We start from the raw sequence: 17876 nt of genomic DNA, 5'->3' as shown, positions 1-17876 counted from the left end.
GGGGGGCCACGCGGGCACAGGTGAGCGCCATGAGGTGAGGTGGCGCCCGTAATCTGTACGCGCCCGCCATACTCACCTCCCCATGCAACGCTTTGCGTTGTCCTACGGCCGCCTAAAATAATACAGACACAATTCCTAATCCCAATGGTCTATAACACAAGGCTGTTGTGGATTATACACGGTTGAGCGGCGATGCCATGGGACATGCGAGGCATGGTGGGAAGAACGATCCTATGGGTTACAATCATGCATATTGCTGTTTAGACATCACACATTCTGCGTGTATAACTGTTTAAAAAAAAAATCCAGCTTGCACGCACTTAACAGGTTTATGATGATTTATAGAGATTGTTAGATTTTGATTTGAAGTTTTCGTGACTGCAGGAATCCATATTCTTTCGGTAAAGTCACGTAGATATAAAAAATAATAAAAGAAACACGACGTTTCGGTCCCAACTTCAGGTGATGACGGACGCTTGTGTTGCGACCGAAACGTCGTGTTTCTTTTATTATTTTTTATATCTACGTGACTTTACCGAAAGAACCAGAGAGCATTGTTCGGATTGTTTTGCGGTGTGGTTGTCGTTAAAACCCAGACACCACAGCAGCTCAAGGTGGAGTCGATGGACGGACGGACTGACAGTTAGACAGATGAAGGAATGGGCGGATAGACTGACACGTGGACTGAAGGACACACGGACGAACGGGGCGAACCGCTCACCCGCTCGGTGGTGACCTTGGACAGGTCCTTGTAGAGCAGGCGGCGCACGTACTCATGCACAGGTGGGCGGGCCTGCTGCACAGTGCGCTCCACCACGGGCGGGTTGCAGTGGTAGTACGCGTTTTCCACCGTCGTGATGTAGCGCTCGTCCAGCGGCATGGCCTGCTTCTTGCGCATCATTTGCTCCTATGGGGGGGGGGGGGGAACGTGGAGCGCGAGAAGCGGTTGTGCGGTGGTGGAGCAAGTGGGTGAGTGGGCAGACGAACGAGCGAGGGAGTGAGCTGGCGTGTGAGAACAAGCCAGCGGACAACGAGGCGGGAGAGGGAGCGGGCGAGGAAACGGGAGAGCGAGTGGGCGAGCGAGCGGGCGAGGCAGCTTGCAAGGGAGTGATCGGGTGGTGGGGCAAGGGGGCAATACCCACCAGCAGCACGTTGGTGCGCAGGTGCGTGTCGGGCGAGCGGAAGAGGAAGCGGCCGCACGTCTCCAGCAGCGTGCACGCCATCTCGATGTGGTGGTGCGAAAAGTCCGACAGCAGCATCTGCACGCATGCATGCACAGACACACGCAAGCACGCACGCATGCACAGGCATGCCCGGACATTACTATAGCCCGAGCATGGGCTATTCACGCAACACCAGGAAACCAAGTTACATCATTTGAACAGAATGTGGCGTTTCACACCAGGACAAGTGGATGTTTTTTTAACCACAAAGTTCATTCAAATTAATTCCCATTTGCACCAAAACCTGCGACCAAACTCGCCCAAGGGGACGCTCACGCTCAACCTTCTGCTCACGGTTCATCGCACTCGACGATGCAAACATGAGGCTTATCTAGCAGGTCTGGCTAAGGACGATGGACCATGACACCCGGAGGAACTCAAAATGACGGTCCGAATGTATCCGTGCCCACACGGGGCATCTAGACACTTCGGCTTGTATGGGCGCAGAATCTCTCTGCCGAAAGAGGATAAAGTTTTCCAATTTACACCGAACGCATCTGGGGTGCGTCCGTGCACCCTTCCCCCGACCCCGCCGCCTGTAGCGGTCACTCGTCAGCCAACACTTTCGGCAGTGCGACGGGCTTTCGTTATCAGCGCCCGCAGTGCCCCTCGGCGTACTGCCAGCAAGGGCAAGCGCCCCCTTCCACGAGCCACGGAGATCTCCGCTTCACTGACTTGAGTCACATTGGACAAAAACGCTCCAATTTAAATTCCACACGCTAACGCGCTGCTGGTGTAATGTTTAACCGTCACGTTTTTACAAACAGGGCTTCATTTTCCATTCCCCCCAAGGCAGTGGGTTCTCCAACTTTGTTTTTTTACCGAGTGCCCCTGACAGCCACGCATGGCTGCTGCTGCTGCATTTCAGTAAACATTCGTGCGTGTCCTTTTTGTTTAATGTGTCTGTTATTTATAAACCAGGTAAGGGGTTGCAAAGTGAACCTTTCAGAGGTCAGAGCTCTGAGCCATCAACTGTTGAGACCCCTGGGTTCACATCCTGGTAAAGGGTCTATTGAGAGGCAACGTATCTTTAGTCGCGGGAGACCTGGTTACGTCAGCGTTGAGCAGCTGCAGAGAAGAGCTGCTGTGGGGATATTTAATTGTTATCCTCTTTACAGACATTCCAGATTCCTACCACATGCAGCAAAATACTCCTTTATTTAAAAAGGAATTGGCTAAACATTCCAAAGTAATAGCAGGAAAAAAAACTGTCTGGTGAGTCAGTACGGCTTTCCTGGATGAATTAATTACAAATAATATGCTGGACCTGTGACCAATTCACCAAAAACGTGCCGATTTCGTCAGACCTCGAACGCTAAGACGGATGGGGATTGAGCCCGGAGCGTGTTTGACTACACGCACAAACAGGTCATCATAGGGCTTGCGGGGCTACGTGGGAACCCGCACTGCAGCACTGCTGTTCTGTAATTAATTGCTCCGACCTCTAAGCTTCCCGCGTTCACCAACTCGCACTGGCCTGCACGGCGAAGTATGGTCAAACAAACCCCATGACCCGCAAGCTGTGGTGGGGGGTGGGGGAGGCCCTCATCTGGAAGAGGACTGACAAAAAAGCGGTAGATGTATATACACAACGTAGTTGAGGGAGAGTTCAACCTGCTCTGGAAACTCTACGGGGTTTGGCTGTATGTATGCTGAACTTCTTTCGCAATGCACGTAGCCAACATTGCTAATTCTCCCCGACTTCTGCGATCGGACATCGGCGCAGCTGCGGCATGGCCCCCACTCACGGACAGTCCACTCACTCGCCGCACGTGCGCGCGCAGACACGCGAGCGCTGCTCTGCCCGGAAAGCGGCAGGAACCCAGACGCGTCGAGAACGCTCGGTGCTCATGTCAGCTATGGCGCTCAAGATGACGACTGTGGTCTTCCTGTCCAATGGCCGAGCCACCGCGCCCCCCGCGCCCCCCACCTCTACCAAACCACCAAAGCTCCCCCCGCTTTTGCCCGTGTCGGTCAAACAGTGTTTGAACACCTGCACCGCGTTTTCTCAGCCGGTGCACTTAATCACTGCCGCACGCACGCTGGCCGCGCCATGGCCGTCCGCCAGCACGGTGCATTCCTCCCGCACGCGCTCGCCGTGTGCTTTGTGTAACCCTTACCGGGCCTAGACCGCGCACCCTGATGGAGCCCGACATAGGCCCCACACGATAGTTATGATGCTCAGGCAACTGGTACCACACGCGCGCACGCAATCTACATACATGCGTACGGGGTGGTACATCACGCGTGCGGTGTGGCGTAGATGCGGTGTGGAACAGGCTTCGGGTGTGGGTTGTAAGCTGGAGGACGAGTTTGAATGTGGAATGTGGGATGTGGGGGATCGAATGGGCTAGAGGTGTGAGATTTAGCAAAGGTTTGGGATGTGGGCTGTGGGGTGTGCGGCATGCATCTGTGACATGTGATGCAGACTTGTTGATGTGGGGATGTGAGACAGGCTTGGGCTATGTGTTCTGTGTGTGATGTGTGGTACAAGTTTAGAGTGTGAGACAGGATCGGGGTAAGTGTGTGTGGGATGTGGTATTGGCTAGAGGTATGTGTTAGTGGCATGTGATGTGTGGTATTGGCTTGAGGTATGTGTTTGTAGTGTGGTGTACAGGTTTGGGTTATGTGTGTGTGGTTGGGCGTGATGCTGCCCACCCATCAACCTCATGTGCCGTGCTCGCTAACAGCACTTGCCCCAACAGTCTGTTAAAGGCTATACGGGGGATCTTTGTCTTTCGTGTGTGTTGTACAGGTTTGGGGTATGTGTGTGGTTTGTGTGATACTGGTTTGTGGTGTGTGTGTGGTACAGGTTTGGGTGTGTGTGTGTGGTGTGTGTGGTACAGGTTTGGGGTATGTGTGTGGTGTGTGTGGTACTGGTTTGCGGTGTGTGTGGTGTGTGTGTGGTGTGTGTGGTACAGGTTTGGGGTGTGTGTGTGTGTGGTGTGTGTGGTACAGGTTTGGGGTATGTGCATGGTTTGTGTGGTACAGGTTTGTGGTGTGTGTGCATGTGGTGTGTGTGGTACTGGTTTGTGGTGTGTGTGGTGTGTGTGGTACAGGTTTGAGGTGTGTGTGTGTGTGTGTAGTACAGGTTTGGGGTATGTGCACGGTTTGTGTGGTACTGGTTTGTGGTGTGTGTGGTGTGGTGTGTGTGGTACAGGTTTGGGGTATGTGCATGGTTTGTGGTGTGTGTGCGTGTGGTGTGTGTGGTACAGGTTTGTGGTGTGTGTGCGTGCGGTGCGTGTGGTGCGTGTGGTACAGTACAAGCTGCTCTGGTCCCCACCTTGAGGCAATAGAGGGTCTCGTTGCTGGGAAACATGCGGAACTTAGTGAGCTCCCCGATGAAGCGCACTGTCTTGTTCTTCGTCTCGATGTTTATCTGGTCCTTCTTCCGCACCTGCCACAACAAAGACAAAGATTCCCCATATAGCCTAGAAAGACTGCTGGAGTAAGCACTGTTAAAGAACACCGACGGATGCCAGCACGTTAGAAGAGGGAGTGGGGAGTGGTGTGCATACAGGGACAAAGATCCCCCATACGGCCTTTCATAGACTGTTAGGGCAAGGTATGTCAGCAATCACCTATTAAGGCCAGCCTGGCACACTAAGGGGTGGGTGGCCAGCACCATTCCTTGCAGCATACGTCTCTCCAGTGCTGATGTTAATACACCACACCAGGTACTCATTTAAGGCTGAATCTACCTACAGGAGACCCAGAACCAGTTCAGATACTCGTCACCAATGTTGGCTGTGAGAGGGATTCGAACTTGGGTCACTGAGTTAGCAGCGCGGTGCACTAACCACTGCACCACCACTCCACACGCACGTGCGAAGCCCTGCATGCACGTACGCACGCGTGTACGTACGTACGTACGCACGCACGCACGTAAACCCACAATGGGGGCTCCACTGTGCGTCGTGTCCCGAATTGTTTTGGGAGAGCTGTGGGGCTACTCATCGCGGCCCCTCCCGGCTGTGCCGCTGGCGCGAAGGGCAGCAGCAGCAACGCACGTGGAACTTGAAGTCGCTCTTGAGCATCGAGGTCAGGTCCTCCGCCACGTCCGGCATGCACGGGTGCAGCGTGGCCACGAGGCGACCGAAAAACGGCAGCAGGTCCAGCCTGGAGGGGGGCCAGACCGTGGCGGCCACACACACACGGACACGTTGGGAGTTACCCACCGGGTCACACACACACACGGACACCCGCACACACCGGGAGGCATGCATATACACAGTCACCCACCACAATCCACAAACATGGTCAATCACCGACCGGGCCACACACACACACACACGTTTAGCAAGCCACGTCTCTCTCTGCTAAGTTTGCCGAGATGGTTGTTGTTGGAGTGGCTATTAGCAGGCATTCTGTGTAGGAAAATCCTCTCCTCAAACACTGGATCTGTTTATTTACCGAGTGTCTTTTCTCGGCTTACATCGATTTCGCACGGGATGCGATTTGTACAGAGAAAGCCCCAATGCTGTCGGATCACAAGGTGGCAGAGGGGGGGAGGGGGGTGCTGGAGTGTGAGCGTACCACTTCCCAGTGACAAAACCCTCCTGGCCTATTCATATATAACAAAACATTTCCAAATGCCCATTGAATTATGGGCCGCATGTCACGTGACAGAATAACAATACAATTTGGGCATCTGTCACTGAGAGCAAAGTATCATCAGCCCCGCACGTGAGAAATCAGCCTCCGCCAGATGACATTCTGAGATCCCTTTTGAATGGCTCATACCCTCACCCGTTGGTGACCGTACCGTCTAGTGCACTTTGCTCTATTTGTCACAAGGCAATCGAACCAACATTTTTTCCGAATTGAGAGCTGGAAATTTTCTGGATTAATTTTTTTGACATACAGTACGATAATCAGACTAAGCCACTGAACCTGGCATTGACGCAGCATCGACAACGCACCTGACAAGACCTCGCGAACCCACCGTGCCACCCGGGGCTGGCTGGGAAACATCACGGACGCTCGTGGATTAACGCACGTGGCGTGGACTGTCGCTCAGGAGCGGTGGATTAGCAGGGGGTGGGATTACCGCACTGATGAGTCGGGGTTTTTATTTTTAGTCCAACAATACAGGAGCCCCATGACGCTGGAAAATGTGCAACAAGTAAAACAGAGAGAGAAAATGAACCCACATGCAAACACGAAAATACAAACATCAGCGTTATTGGAGGCGTTCAAACAAACTGCGTAGTCGCTGTTTGTGCGATAAGCAAATATTGTTATTGCAAATGTCGGCGCCATGACCACGGCATGTCTTCCGTGTTAGTTTTGGAACGATGACACGGAGAAACGTACACGGAAAAACGTAAACGATGAACTGTGCACCACCTCTCACGAGCCACTCTCGGGCAAACGTGTGAGAAGACATCCAATGTCAATGCCTCCTCTCTCTCTCTCCCCACCACGGTGAGAGAGAGAGAGGCTCCCTCTCTTCTGTGCTGTCAGGAACATTCGCGCGCGCCTTTCGCAAGCAACCACGCCCGCCGCGCACGGCCAGGTCTCTTGTGAAATCTTCATAAACCTCACTTGAAAGCAAATCGCCAAGGCAGTTCTGGCACCAATTTAATGACCGCGCCCTGCTCCGCGCCCCGGTACGCTGCACGCAAAATGAACAAACATTGCAGCCTTCTCCAAAACACCGCGCGTGGCACCAAGAAGAGCGAATGCCCGGCATGAACACCGCCTGCCCCACACGAGGTGGGGGGCGGGGAAGGGCGGCTCTGGGGTGTGGAGCCAGTGGAGGCGTCAGAGCAGCGTTTGTGAAGTTTTTCTGCCACCACCGCGCGTCGCAAACGACTGAGCAAATGCAGCTGGTGCCCCCTGGTGGCCACCGGTCACACCGACCTCCTCTAGTAGAATTAAGCCTCCCCACGCGCACCCGTGTTTCATGAGATTTAGTTCAGATCTGCCCCTAGGGAGCGCCACTCCCCGTGGAATGTAACCACGTGGCGTAGGGGGGGGGTTTGTGCCACGCCACAGCCAACACCGTAATGATATGCCCACTGAAAACGAAAATCAGGGCAGGGTCCTTCAGCTATATTTTCCAGCAGCCAACATAATACAATTGGAAACTGCTGGCGAGCCATGTGACTACATATCACGACGTCACGTGGCAACAAGTCACAAGGTTCATACGCGAGCGATAATCTGCATCTCTCGCCGCCAGCTCTCTTAACCTCACTTTCATCTCACTAATCTACATCTATGTTTAAGCAAGAGATAGCTCCCAGCAGGCTATAGTTTGGGGGGAAACTCAAAAGGTCCTTCACGGGCCACATATGGCCTTGTGGGCGGCCAGTTGCAAAACCCCGTTCTAAGGGCACAGGTCGTGGCCTTCGGTAAATGTTCCCGCGTGGCTACGTGTGGACTGCATGGTCGCAGCAGTGGATCGGGGGATGGTGGGGTGGACGGGTGAACCCCAGCGCTGGTGCGACTAACCTCTGCCGTGGCACGCTGAACAGTGCCCGCACCAGCTTGCGCCGGTTTGCCTTGGTGTTCATGTTCATGCAGAAATCGGTCGCTGCCTGCAAACAACAAACACAAGTCAGCTGCACGGCATGCTGGGGCGGTCCCTCGCCTCTCACTGTAATGGGGCAGCCCCTCCCCTATCACTCCACTGGGGCAGCCCCTCCCCTCTCTCTCCGCTGGGGCAGCCCCTCCCCTCTCTCTCTGCCTGGGCCATGAGGTGTTGCAGTTGTGTTGTACCACTACACCAATATTCAGTCACTTTTTGAGTGCCATCCGTATCTATTGCATTGGGTTCAACAAAGTCATTTGCCGTTAATATGTTTCACTCATAAGTTGTTGACCTCAGGCATAGTGGTTGGGGGGGGGGGGTCTTTGACACATCGAGCCACGAACCCGGAGATCCGAGGGGACCGTGCGTGCGTTGGGCGCGGACGCACGGTCCTCTCGCAGCATGCGCAGCAGTACGTTGTACCTTGTCTATGAGGTCCCGATTGACGCAGTTGAGAAGCTGCTGGAGGAAGGCCTCCACGATCATACGAAGGTGGCTCGCCACACTCGCCTCCTCGTCCTCCGGCTCTGCAGAATTGCCACACGCACGGGCTCTCAGCACATGTACATACGTGCACGCACACTCGCAAACAAACACACGCGTGTACCAACTCAACAAAGATCCCCGTACAGCCATATACAGACTGTTGGAGCTCGTGTTGTAAGCGAGCACCTGTTAAGGCCATACAGCGCCGGGAGGTGTGGTCAACATCACAGCGTGCTGCCTTTGTCACCCCAGTACTGATGTTTAAACACCGCACCAGGTACACATTTAACGTTGAGTCGACCTAGGTAGGGGAGGCTCAGGACCGGTTTCGATATTTGTCACCAATATCGGCTGTGCGTGGGAATCGAATTCGGGCCGCCGAGTTCGTAGCAGTGCGCTAACCACTGTGTTATTGCTCCCCACATGTACACCAAAGACAAAGATCCCCTGTATAGCCTTGATAGACTGTAGAAACAAGTGCTCTTAGAGAGCAGCTATGAAGGACGGCACGGCACACGAGAGGGTGGGTGGCCAACACCACGCCTGGTCGCCTTTGTTTCCTGAGCGGCGATGTTTACACACCGAACCAGCTACTCGTTTGATGCCGAGTCGACCTAGGGGAGGAGCAGGACCAGTTCAAATAATCGTCACAGGTGTTGGCCATTATGGGGAATCGAACTCTGGTGACCGGGTTCGTAGCGCAGCATCATAACGCTAACCACTACAATCTACATTTAGCAGTACCGTACGCACCGGGATCATCCTTGAGGAGCTTGTCGACGGGGTCCTCCACCTCATCCTCTGGCCCGGCTCCCATCGTCGAGGCATCGTCGTCTGTAGTCACTGCCGCCACCTCGGCCTCCTCGGCCAGGATCTCCAGCGTCTCGAGCTCTCGCTCCAGCTCCTCGGCGCCACTCATCCCGCTCAGCTCTGCTCACGCCACGGCAAACACCCTCGTCTGTTTACATCACGCGAACTGCGGTCATCCTCGCAGCAGCGGCTTTTAGCTAACCATCGAACAAAGACTGCATTGCGCGCTTTCATGTGCCCTCCTGCAGCCGTCTGGAACGCTCTTCCTTCCGATATTAGGAACCTACTGGAGCAATGGACTTTTACATTTGTTTGAAAACTCTTTGGAACTGCTTTTTGTATTAAGTTTGTTGTCCTTCCCCCGCACCTCCGATTAGCATGATTAGCTACGTACAGTGCGAAAATAGTTCGACATACTGCGTGCAATAATCGTGCTGAATCTGTTTTGTTTCTGTTACATAGTTGTACTTTAAATGGTTTTAAAAGTAATTTGTAGAAGCCAACATTACAAATTTACTTTATTAAGATTATGTTTGTGCACTGTTTTCGATTTCTCCTGTAATGGTGTTACTGAATTTTAGCAACGGGTATTTTTCTAGTACTGTGGCCGAGTGAGAGAACTGCATCGCCCAATAAAAAATTACAAGGTTCATATTAAAAAGATCAAAGACTTCAGGTTTCCATCTTTGGAATATCTCCCATATCCGATCCCTTCTCTCTGCCTCAGATGCAGAAAAGCTGGTCCATGCCTTCATCTCATCTCACGTAGACTATTGTAATGTCTTACTCCCTGGCGTGGCTAAGGAGGTGCTGATCAATTTGCAGTATGTTCAGAATGCGGCTGCGAGGGTGTTAACCGGAACACCTTCTTCACATCATATTACACCCGTTTTGGCCTCCCTGCAATGGATAGAACACAGTTTAAAATCATATTAACTTACAAAGCAGTGAACCATCTTGCCCCAGCCTACATCGTGGACATGCTGCACCCACATGTCCCAAGGTCCTGAAAATCTGGGCATGATGCAGATCTCTGCATTCCCAGGTCGGGGTTTCAGTCTATGGAACGCTCTTCCACGAGACATCAGCAATCTTTGAGTATGTGGACATTTTAAAAATGTGCCTTAAAACCTATTTATACATTTCTGCTTATTAAACTTTTAGTTCCTTTAGTAAATAATTCTTAAAACGTATTTATAATATTATTTTTATGCTGAGTGTCTGCTGCTGCTGTGTCCTGTACAGCGCTTTGAGATATTTTATGAAAAGCGCTATATAAATGTAATTATTATAAATTATTATAACGACATGCCCGACTGTAACTTCGAAGTTAATTTGACAACCGATGAACCTTGCATCAAAATCACACGCCCCAATTCTGCAAGGCACCTCTAGAAGAAGTCACAGACACGATATAAAAATCCAAATCGTATCGCGTTGTACAATTCAACGTGCGTATCGTAAGTGCGATAACTATTCTCAAACAATGTGTCCGGAATCTTAACACGGTCACCGGAGCGGAAGAACAGGTACGCTCCACGGCGGATGTGAAAGAGCTCGCGACATCAGTCGGAAAAAGTGTGCTGCAATGTGTGTCCCGGCATCACAATAAAAATTTGCTGACATACGGAAAAAAATGTCTGCAAATGGGCAAAACCACAAAGCAACATCGGCCCCTACTGGCAGAAGATACCGGCCTGTAAAGCATTGCACTTTCGTCATGATGGCCTCGTGCTATAAGAATAGCGTGAACACCAAGCGTACTCACGATTAAGAGTGATGTTGTTTTCGGATAAATCATTTGGTGATGCTGCTGCGTTGACAGTCGTATACAAGCACAAATAACAAAAAAACCCAACACATTCGTCGAGAGTACTGTATGTTGTCTTAACAAACAGAAAATATAGATTAGGTGGCTTTCCAGGCAATGGTCCTTCTTCATTCCACGTAAATAGCAATTTACTTAAAATATATGAAGAATGGCCATTGCCCAAACATCCCCAATTATATACAATTATTTTATGGCCACAGTGTTATTAACGAATGCGTTGAGTTCTATGTGTTTCTCGGGGTGTGCGTGAACGTCATGGCGCGTGGTTCCCCGTTCCGCGCCCTCACCGGCGTCCTTGCCCTGCAGCGGGCCCGTTTTCTCGCTGTCCTTGAACAGAATGGCCGGCACGAACGCCTTCAGGTCGATGAGGCTCTCGTAGAAGGAGCGCGAGTCCTCGTCCTCCCACAGGCCACCCTCCAGCTCCAGCTCGCCGGCCCGGCCCGGAGTGAAGAGGTCAATCCCCATGCCCTGGTCTGAGGAACAGAGGCGATGCACACCCGTGATCTGGCGCTTTAGAGGCAACGCTTGGTGGACCCTGGCGGGATTTGTGAAACTCCCAAACCTCATGCAAACCTTCATCACATCCGGACGCGACTACTACAATTCTCTCCTCCATGGCCTTGCCAAATCCCTCACCAAATCCCTCACCTACTAACTCCGGTATATTGAAAATGCCACTACCGGGTGACAACACCTTGATATTCCAATCACTCAAACTGGCTCCCAATCCAATCCTGGATATATTTCAAGATCGCATTCACTGTCTTTTAAAATGCTCCACAGACTCACCCCTGCCTACCTCTCCCCTCCCATTTCACTCAACTCGCCCCCCCTCCCCATAAACATTCTGCTCTAGCAACCAAGGCTTTCTGTCGAAGCCCCCAGTCAACCTTCGCTCAGTGGGAGGTCGCCCATTTGCCTCTGTTGACCCTGCGGTCTGGATCTCCCTTACTCCAGACCACTGGGGTTACACGGTGGCGAGATGTTAACTACCTCATCTAGTAGGCAGGAGGTTGTGGGTTCGATCCCAACCCTGATGCTGTATATTTGGAGTTTGCACGTTCTCCCCGTGGTCGCATGGATTTTTCTCCGGGTGCTCCGGTTTTTCCCTCCACATTTATAAACATGCGTTTAGATTATTTAGCTGCTATAAATTCCCATGTGAAAATCCACGTCGTTCTGCTATCATTTGCGGCCTGATCACTTCTGAAAAATTGCTAAATAGCCCAGTAGGCCTTACCTTGTAAATTAAAAATACTTTAGTTTGGGAACTGTGCTATTGGTTTCTTGCCCTGATTCAAGTCCAGTCTCAGGACTCTCTCTTTTCCTCTCTGATTCATTTACTTGAAAAAATAATTCACACATTAAGAAAGCCCCCTTTGTGGTTGCATTTAGATGTAAAATAAATAAATTCATTGCTGAATGAAAGCATCCGTCCGCCTGCCGTGTTGTTTGACTATACTTCATCACTCCGGTCAACGTGGGATCACGAAGTGGAAGAGGGTGTTGGGGGGGCTAGGACCAGTTCAGATATCACTCGCCACTGATGATAGCCATGGCCAGGAATCGAATTTAGTTCGCCGGTTTAATAGCGCGGTGCCTGAACCACTGCACCATAGGTCTTAAGAGGAATTAATTCGCTAAATATACATTGTTCCTGTACATTTTCCGCCGTGTGGTTTTTCCACAAACACCGCCATAACACTGAAATGAGAAACGTAAAGAACCCCCATTCCCGATTCAGTGCTAATCCAGTGACATCGTAAATGTTTCCGCAGTCAGACCGACTTTAATAATCACAAGGCACCTGTCACCGAGGGTCAGTCCGGGAGGACTGCCGCGAGAACCACGGCTCGTTGGGCCGAACTCAGTTGGCTCGACGGGATGAGCCCAGTTGGCTCAGCGGTTGTGGAAAAAGTGATGCGAGAATGTGGAGGGCGGCGGCGGGGGCCTGCGGTCACCCACCCTCTTGAGCGGACTTGTCCTCGGGAAGGTCAGGCATGGTCTCGTCGAGCAGCTCGGCCAGGCTCTGCGTGCTGACCAGCAGCTTCTGGTAGGAGACGGCGCACTCCTCGTGCTGCTTGTGCCGCTCCTCGCTGAGTTCCCCCTTGGTGTGCAGGATCCTCCTGCAAGAGCAACGCCGGCACACGCGGCGCGTACGAGGTGTGCGCACGCACGAGGCACGCGCAAGTAACGACGTATGAGCAGACGCATGAGCAGACACACGCACAAGCAAACGTGCGAGCAAATGCAAGCACTTCCGAACACACAAATAAGCAAACTTTCTCTCACACAAACAAAGATTCCCCGTATAGTCTGAACAGACTGTTGGAGCAAGTGCTGTTCACAAGCACCTATAAAGACTGGCACGGCACATGAGGGGGTGGGTGGCCAACACCATGCTCGGCCGCCTTTGTCTCCCCAGTGGTGATGTTTACACACTACACCCAGTACTGATTTGGGGCCGAGTCGACCTAGGGAGGCCCTTGAGCTGTTCAGATAATCATCACTGGTGTTGACCGTGAGCAGGAATCGAAGTCGGGTCACCGGGTTTGTAGCGCAGCATAAACTGCTACACTACCGCTCCCAACTTCTCTCACAAACACACAAACGAGCAAATACTTAGATACACGTACACACACACACACACGAGAAGATACACACACACAATAAAGACCATATCGCCTTCACTATATCAACTGGCGGTGTTATTGCTGTTTGTTGGAACCTATTAAAGCCAGGACGCATACAAGGAGGTGGTATGACAAACATCGTGCTCAGCCACCTTCGTCTTTCAGATTTAAATGGCCGACGATTCCGAAGATGTCACTGAGCCCAGCCCATCACTGTCCGTACAGCGGCATACGTGGGCAAAGCACTATTTTTTGCCTTATCCGGTTCACCAAGTAATCGAACCGACAAACGGCAATCGATTACGTAAATAATAGAATGTCCCAGCTCCGCAACTGCATAAAAATCGATATTATACAGTACCGGTTCTGCCTTTCGAGGTTCTGCAACTCGCGGTGGTCCTTCTTGAGCTGGCGGGAGAGCGAGCTGAAGTAGTCGCGCAGCAGCACCACGAACGGCTGCTGCTTCTCGGGCCCGAAGATCTCGCTGCGCGGCATGCAGGTGCCGTGTCTCTCCAGCAGCAGCCGGGCCTTGCGAGGCACCAAGCCCACCACGTCCTCGCCGCAGTGCCGACAGAAGCTGATCACCACGGAGATGTGCGCGTGCGTCTCACGGTCGGCCGCTACGATCATCTTCAGCTGCTCGTAAAGGAGCGACAGGCCCTCGCGGTCTGAGAAGATGGCGATGGTCGTCAGGTCGGCGATGAAGCGCAGGTCGGTGCGCAGCTTGCCGATGCTCGCCGCCGCGCGGTCGTCCTTGCGCGCCTCCAGGTGCCGGCGCCACGCCTGCAGCAGCAGCGGCGCGAACTCGGCGTAGCGGCGGTGGAAGAGCGAGCACACATGCACAGCGCAGCCGACGTCCGACGTCTTGAGCCGGGCCTCGACGAGGGCGGACACCGCCTCGCCGATGTACTTGCTGAGGTTGAGCGAGTTGAAGTCGGACGAGACTGAGTCGCGCTGCTGCTCCGTGAGCGTGCGCAGTTTCTTCACAAATGCCGTGTTCTTCTTGAGGCTCGAGTCGAGGCGGCCGAAGAAGCCCTCCTCGGGCCGGTTCTCGTGCGCCGCCTGGTTCAGCACCCGCTGCTCCTGCTTCCACGTGCAGCGCTCCTGCATCTCGGCCTGCAGCTGCCGTGCTTCTTCAATTTCCCTGACAAAGACAAAGATCCCCCGGTATAGCCTTTAACAGACTGTTGGGGCACATGTTTACACATCACACCAGGCAAACATTTGAGGCTGAGTTCAGCTCGGGAAAGCACAAGACCAGTTCGGATAATCGCTATTGAAACTCAGGTGGCCAGGAGATGTGAACTGCCTCGCTTGGTATACAGGAAGTTGTGTTCAATCCCAACCCTGACGCCTGTATATTTGGAGTTTGTATTTTCTTTGCGTTTAAGAGTATTTGGCTGCTACACATTTTAAATGATAAGCCACTTTGTTGAGCTATCATTTGTGGCCAGGTCACTGCTGAAAAAGAGATGTATAGTTCAGTGGGCCTTACACTGGTAAATAAAAATAATTTCGCGGAATAAAATAAACAAATTTTTGTTTAGTTTAGGTTCGGAGTGCAGCATGCAAACCTCTGCACCAGTGCTCCCCTTGTCGATGCTCCCCACCTTTATCATCCCACGGCACAGCTAACATCAGTCGAGTTAAAAAAGAACAAGTCCTCGTTAATTTCATCACCCTGAACAACCTCAACGATCTGCCAATAGGGTTAAGTGGTACTAATTTATAATTCATAGTGCTCTGTCAATCCATTGCTGGCTGAAGGCCTTCCCACGTATTTAATTAATGTGCTTTGATTGAGAACACTCCACCACGGTGGACAATCTGGGTTGGTGAAGGGGAATGCCCAGGCCTGGTTCGTTTCTTACTCTCCACTGATGTTAGCCGTGGGGTGGGATGACGAAGGTGGGGAGCATAGACAAAGGAGCATACAAGTTCAATCCAACAATGGATTTTGATGCACTGTCCTCTACTGTGCTGAACCTAACCCCGCAGCCATGTAGCACTGTTATTCGTGGTCGCCCATCCAACCACTATCAAGGCTCAGCCCAAGTTCTGACAAAAATGAGAGCATTCTGGGTGACTTTTATGTTTGTTGAACTTCTTTCTCACCGTACGTAGCCAATTGTGCAAATCGGAGGTGCGGGGGACAACAAACTAAACAGTTCTTACAAAATTAGTTTTCAATTTAGATTTAAAATGCATATCTCCCAGTGGCTTCCTAATATCGGAAGGAAGAGCGTTCCAGACGGTCGCAGAACCGCAAGTGACAGCACGCAATCCAGTGACCGACGTTGTTCGATGATTAGCCAAAAGCCGCTAATTACAAGCAACAAATGCATAATCTCTCATGCAAATGGGCTGGGCCCAGGAGGTCCAGGCATCTCACTTCTGTGCAGCGGCCGCCTTCTCCTCTTCTTTCCGCTGGCTCTCCAACTCCGCCATCTTCCGCTCCTCCTCCACCTTCTGCAGTTCCTCTTGCTCAGCCCTCACCCGCTCCTCCTCTTCCAGCTTCTTCTTCTCCTCTTCCTCCTCCTTGCGCCGCTTCTCCTCGTCAAGCCGCTTGCGTTTTTCATCGTCCGTAAGGCGCGGGCGCGCTCCCCGTGCCTTGTCGGTGCCGGCCCCACCGCTCGACTTCTCCTTGGGCCGGCCCGGGGTCCTCACGCTCTCCACGTCCGACCCCGCGCTTTGCTGCTGCTGTTCACCAGGCATCGTCCTCTGTCAAAGCACAGGGCAAGGAGCTCACATCCACAACACAGGCAGCAGCTTGGGCCCACAACACCCCGAGACAACCACCTCTCTCGCCAGCTCACCGTATCCGTGCTCAAAAGCCCTGGCTGGAGATAACACAATGCATGTTCCATCTGTGCACCTTCTAAGCCAGGAGATGTACTCTGTGCTTGTGTCCCAGGGGATGTATCGTCTGCCTCATCTCCTGTCCTTTACTCGTCAGGCTGGGAGATATACTACTGCCTTACATCACCTGTCCTTGCTACACTGCTCCAGACTTGCTATCTCTGTCTCACGTCGTATCCCATTCTGACTCTAAGGCAGCTTGCACCACCTGTCACAGCTCTCATCCTTGCTACTTTTTGCTGGGAGATATACCGCCAATCGCTGTTTTCTCTAAGAGGTATAACACATTTCTTCATTTCCATTTTTGAAAACACAAATATTTCTGACTCCTAATTCACCAAATTGAAAATCGATTGGGCAAATGAAGTGAGTGTAAATATTTGACCTGATCATTAGTGGGATATGTCTATTCAATCATCGTAATCGATTTCCCAACACTTATTTTTACCGAAACAGCAAACTGTGACTTCCACCGATACAAGGAACGTACGCATTATACACAAGATACACCGACATAAAACACAAGATACACACAGACGCAAGACCAGTCTTTATGCAGATACACGACATAAAACACACACATGGCATACTAAACACAGAGATACCAACAGAAGAAACCCACAACACACAACGTGTAGACATTGGCACTAAATAGACACAAAATCAGTCAAGATACACATGGGCACACATAAACCAGATATAGATACCAAAGGCAGTATAAACACACACAAACCACAAAGCTTAAGACAGACACAGAGAGACTTAACAGAGATATAAATCATAGTCAAGACACACACACACAACAAACATGAACCCGCTACGCACATCCCATTGCCGCGTTAGCGAAGGCGGTGTTCTCTTCCATTCACCTCACCCACGGCAACCAAACCCTGCAGTAAACACGGAATAAACAACAACAACCACAACCACACCGCCCCTCTGATTAACAAGTCACTCACTCACCACCCTCACCTGGCTGCGTGAGATGTTTAACGCATGTCGGTTGGGGCCTAGTTGGCCACACGGCCTCGGGCCCTCCCGCGTTGCCTAGCGGCGGTGTCGCCTTCCCTGCACGCGTCTCGGGCAATGGCTGGCGCGATTCAGGGGGGGGGGGTGGGACTCGCGGATGGCCACCAGGGCCTGTGTCCCAGACGTCGCTCCCCGCTATTCCTCCCCTCGTCCTTGTCCCCGTGTCCCCTCCTCGGACTCCGTTCTCCTCGTCTCGCCGTAGCCTGGACCCGCTCCCGCCAAGGGCTTCGGGGTCTGAAGGTAAACTGAGTCCGGGTGAGCAGCGCCCCCTGTGCCGACAACGGCTCCGTGCCTCGTGGAGCTGCCCGCCTCCAACCCGTGTGTGTCCGTGTGTCTGCCTGCTCCCCCAGTGTGTGTCCGTGTGTCTGCCTGCTCCCCCCTGTGTGTCCGTGTGTCTGCCTACTCCACTGTGTGTCTGTGTGTCTGTCTGCTCCACCCTGTGTGTCCGTGTGTCTGCCTGCTCCCCC

General features: G+C 52.3%; 1 protein-coding gene across 2 annotated transcripts in view; it reads right to left on the bottom strand.

Annotated features, from left to right (window-relative positions):
- The window catches only part of UPF2 (UPF2 regulator of nonsense mediated mRNA decay), a 30732-nt gene extending 12856 nt beyond the window's left edge, over window positions 1–17876 (bottom strand). Inside the window, exons 1-12 of one of the 2 annotated variants that reach the window (XM_078871315.1) lie at window positions 17353–17876; window positions 15914–16242; window positions 13883–14665; window positions 12854–13014; window positions 11176–11361; window positions 9001–9177; window positions 8185–8288; window positions 7683–7768; window positions 5234–5342; window positions 4507–4620; window positions 1143–1259; window positions 722–907 (exon numbers count right to left, since the gene is read on the bottom strand). In XM_078871315.1, the coding sequence (XP_078727441.1) occupies window positions 722–907; window positions 1143–1259; window positions 4507–4620; window positions 5234–5342; window positions 7683–7768; window positions 8185–8288; window positions 9001–9177; window positions 11176–11361; window positions 12854–13014; window positions 13883–14665; window positions 15914–16236 (2346 nt within the window). In that variant the 5' untranslated portion in view covers window positions 16237–16242; window positions 17353–17876. The remainder of the gene's footprint in view (window positions 1–721; window positions 908–1142; window positions 1260–4506; window positions 4621–5233; window positions 5343–7682; window positions 7769–8184; window positions 8289–9000; window positions 9178–11175; window positions 11362–12853; window positions 13015–13882; window positions 14666–15913; window positions 16243–17352) is intronic. The other variant, XM_078871314.1, reaches the window with a different exon arrangement.

The sequence above is a fragment of the Lampetra fluviatilis genome, chromosome 32 (genome assembly GCF_964198595.1).
Source record: "Lampetra fluviatilis chromosome 32, kcLamFluv1.1, whole genome shotgun sequence".
NCBI lineage: Eukaryota > Metazoa > Chordata > Hyperoartia > Petromyzontiformes > Petromyzontidae > Lampetra > Lampetra fluviatilis.
Note: the sequence above shows the minus strand (reverse complement) of the source record. Positions and strands in the feature narration are given on the sequence as shown.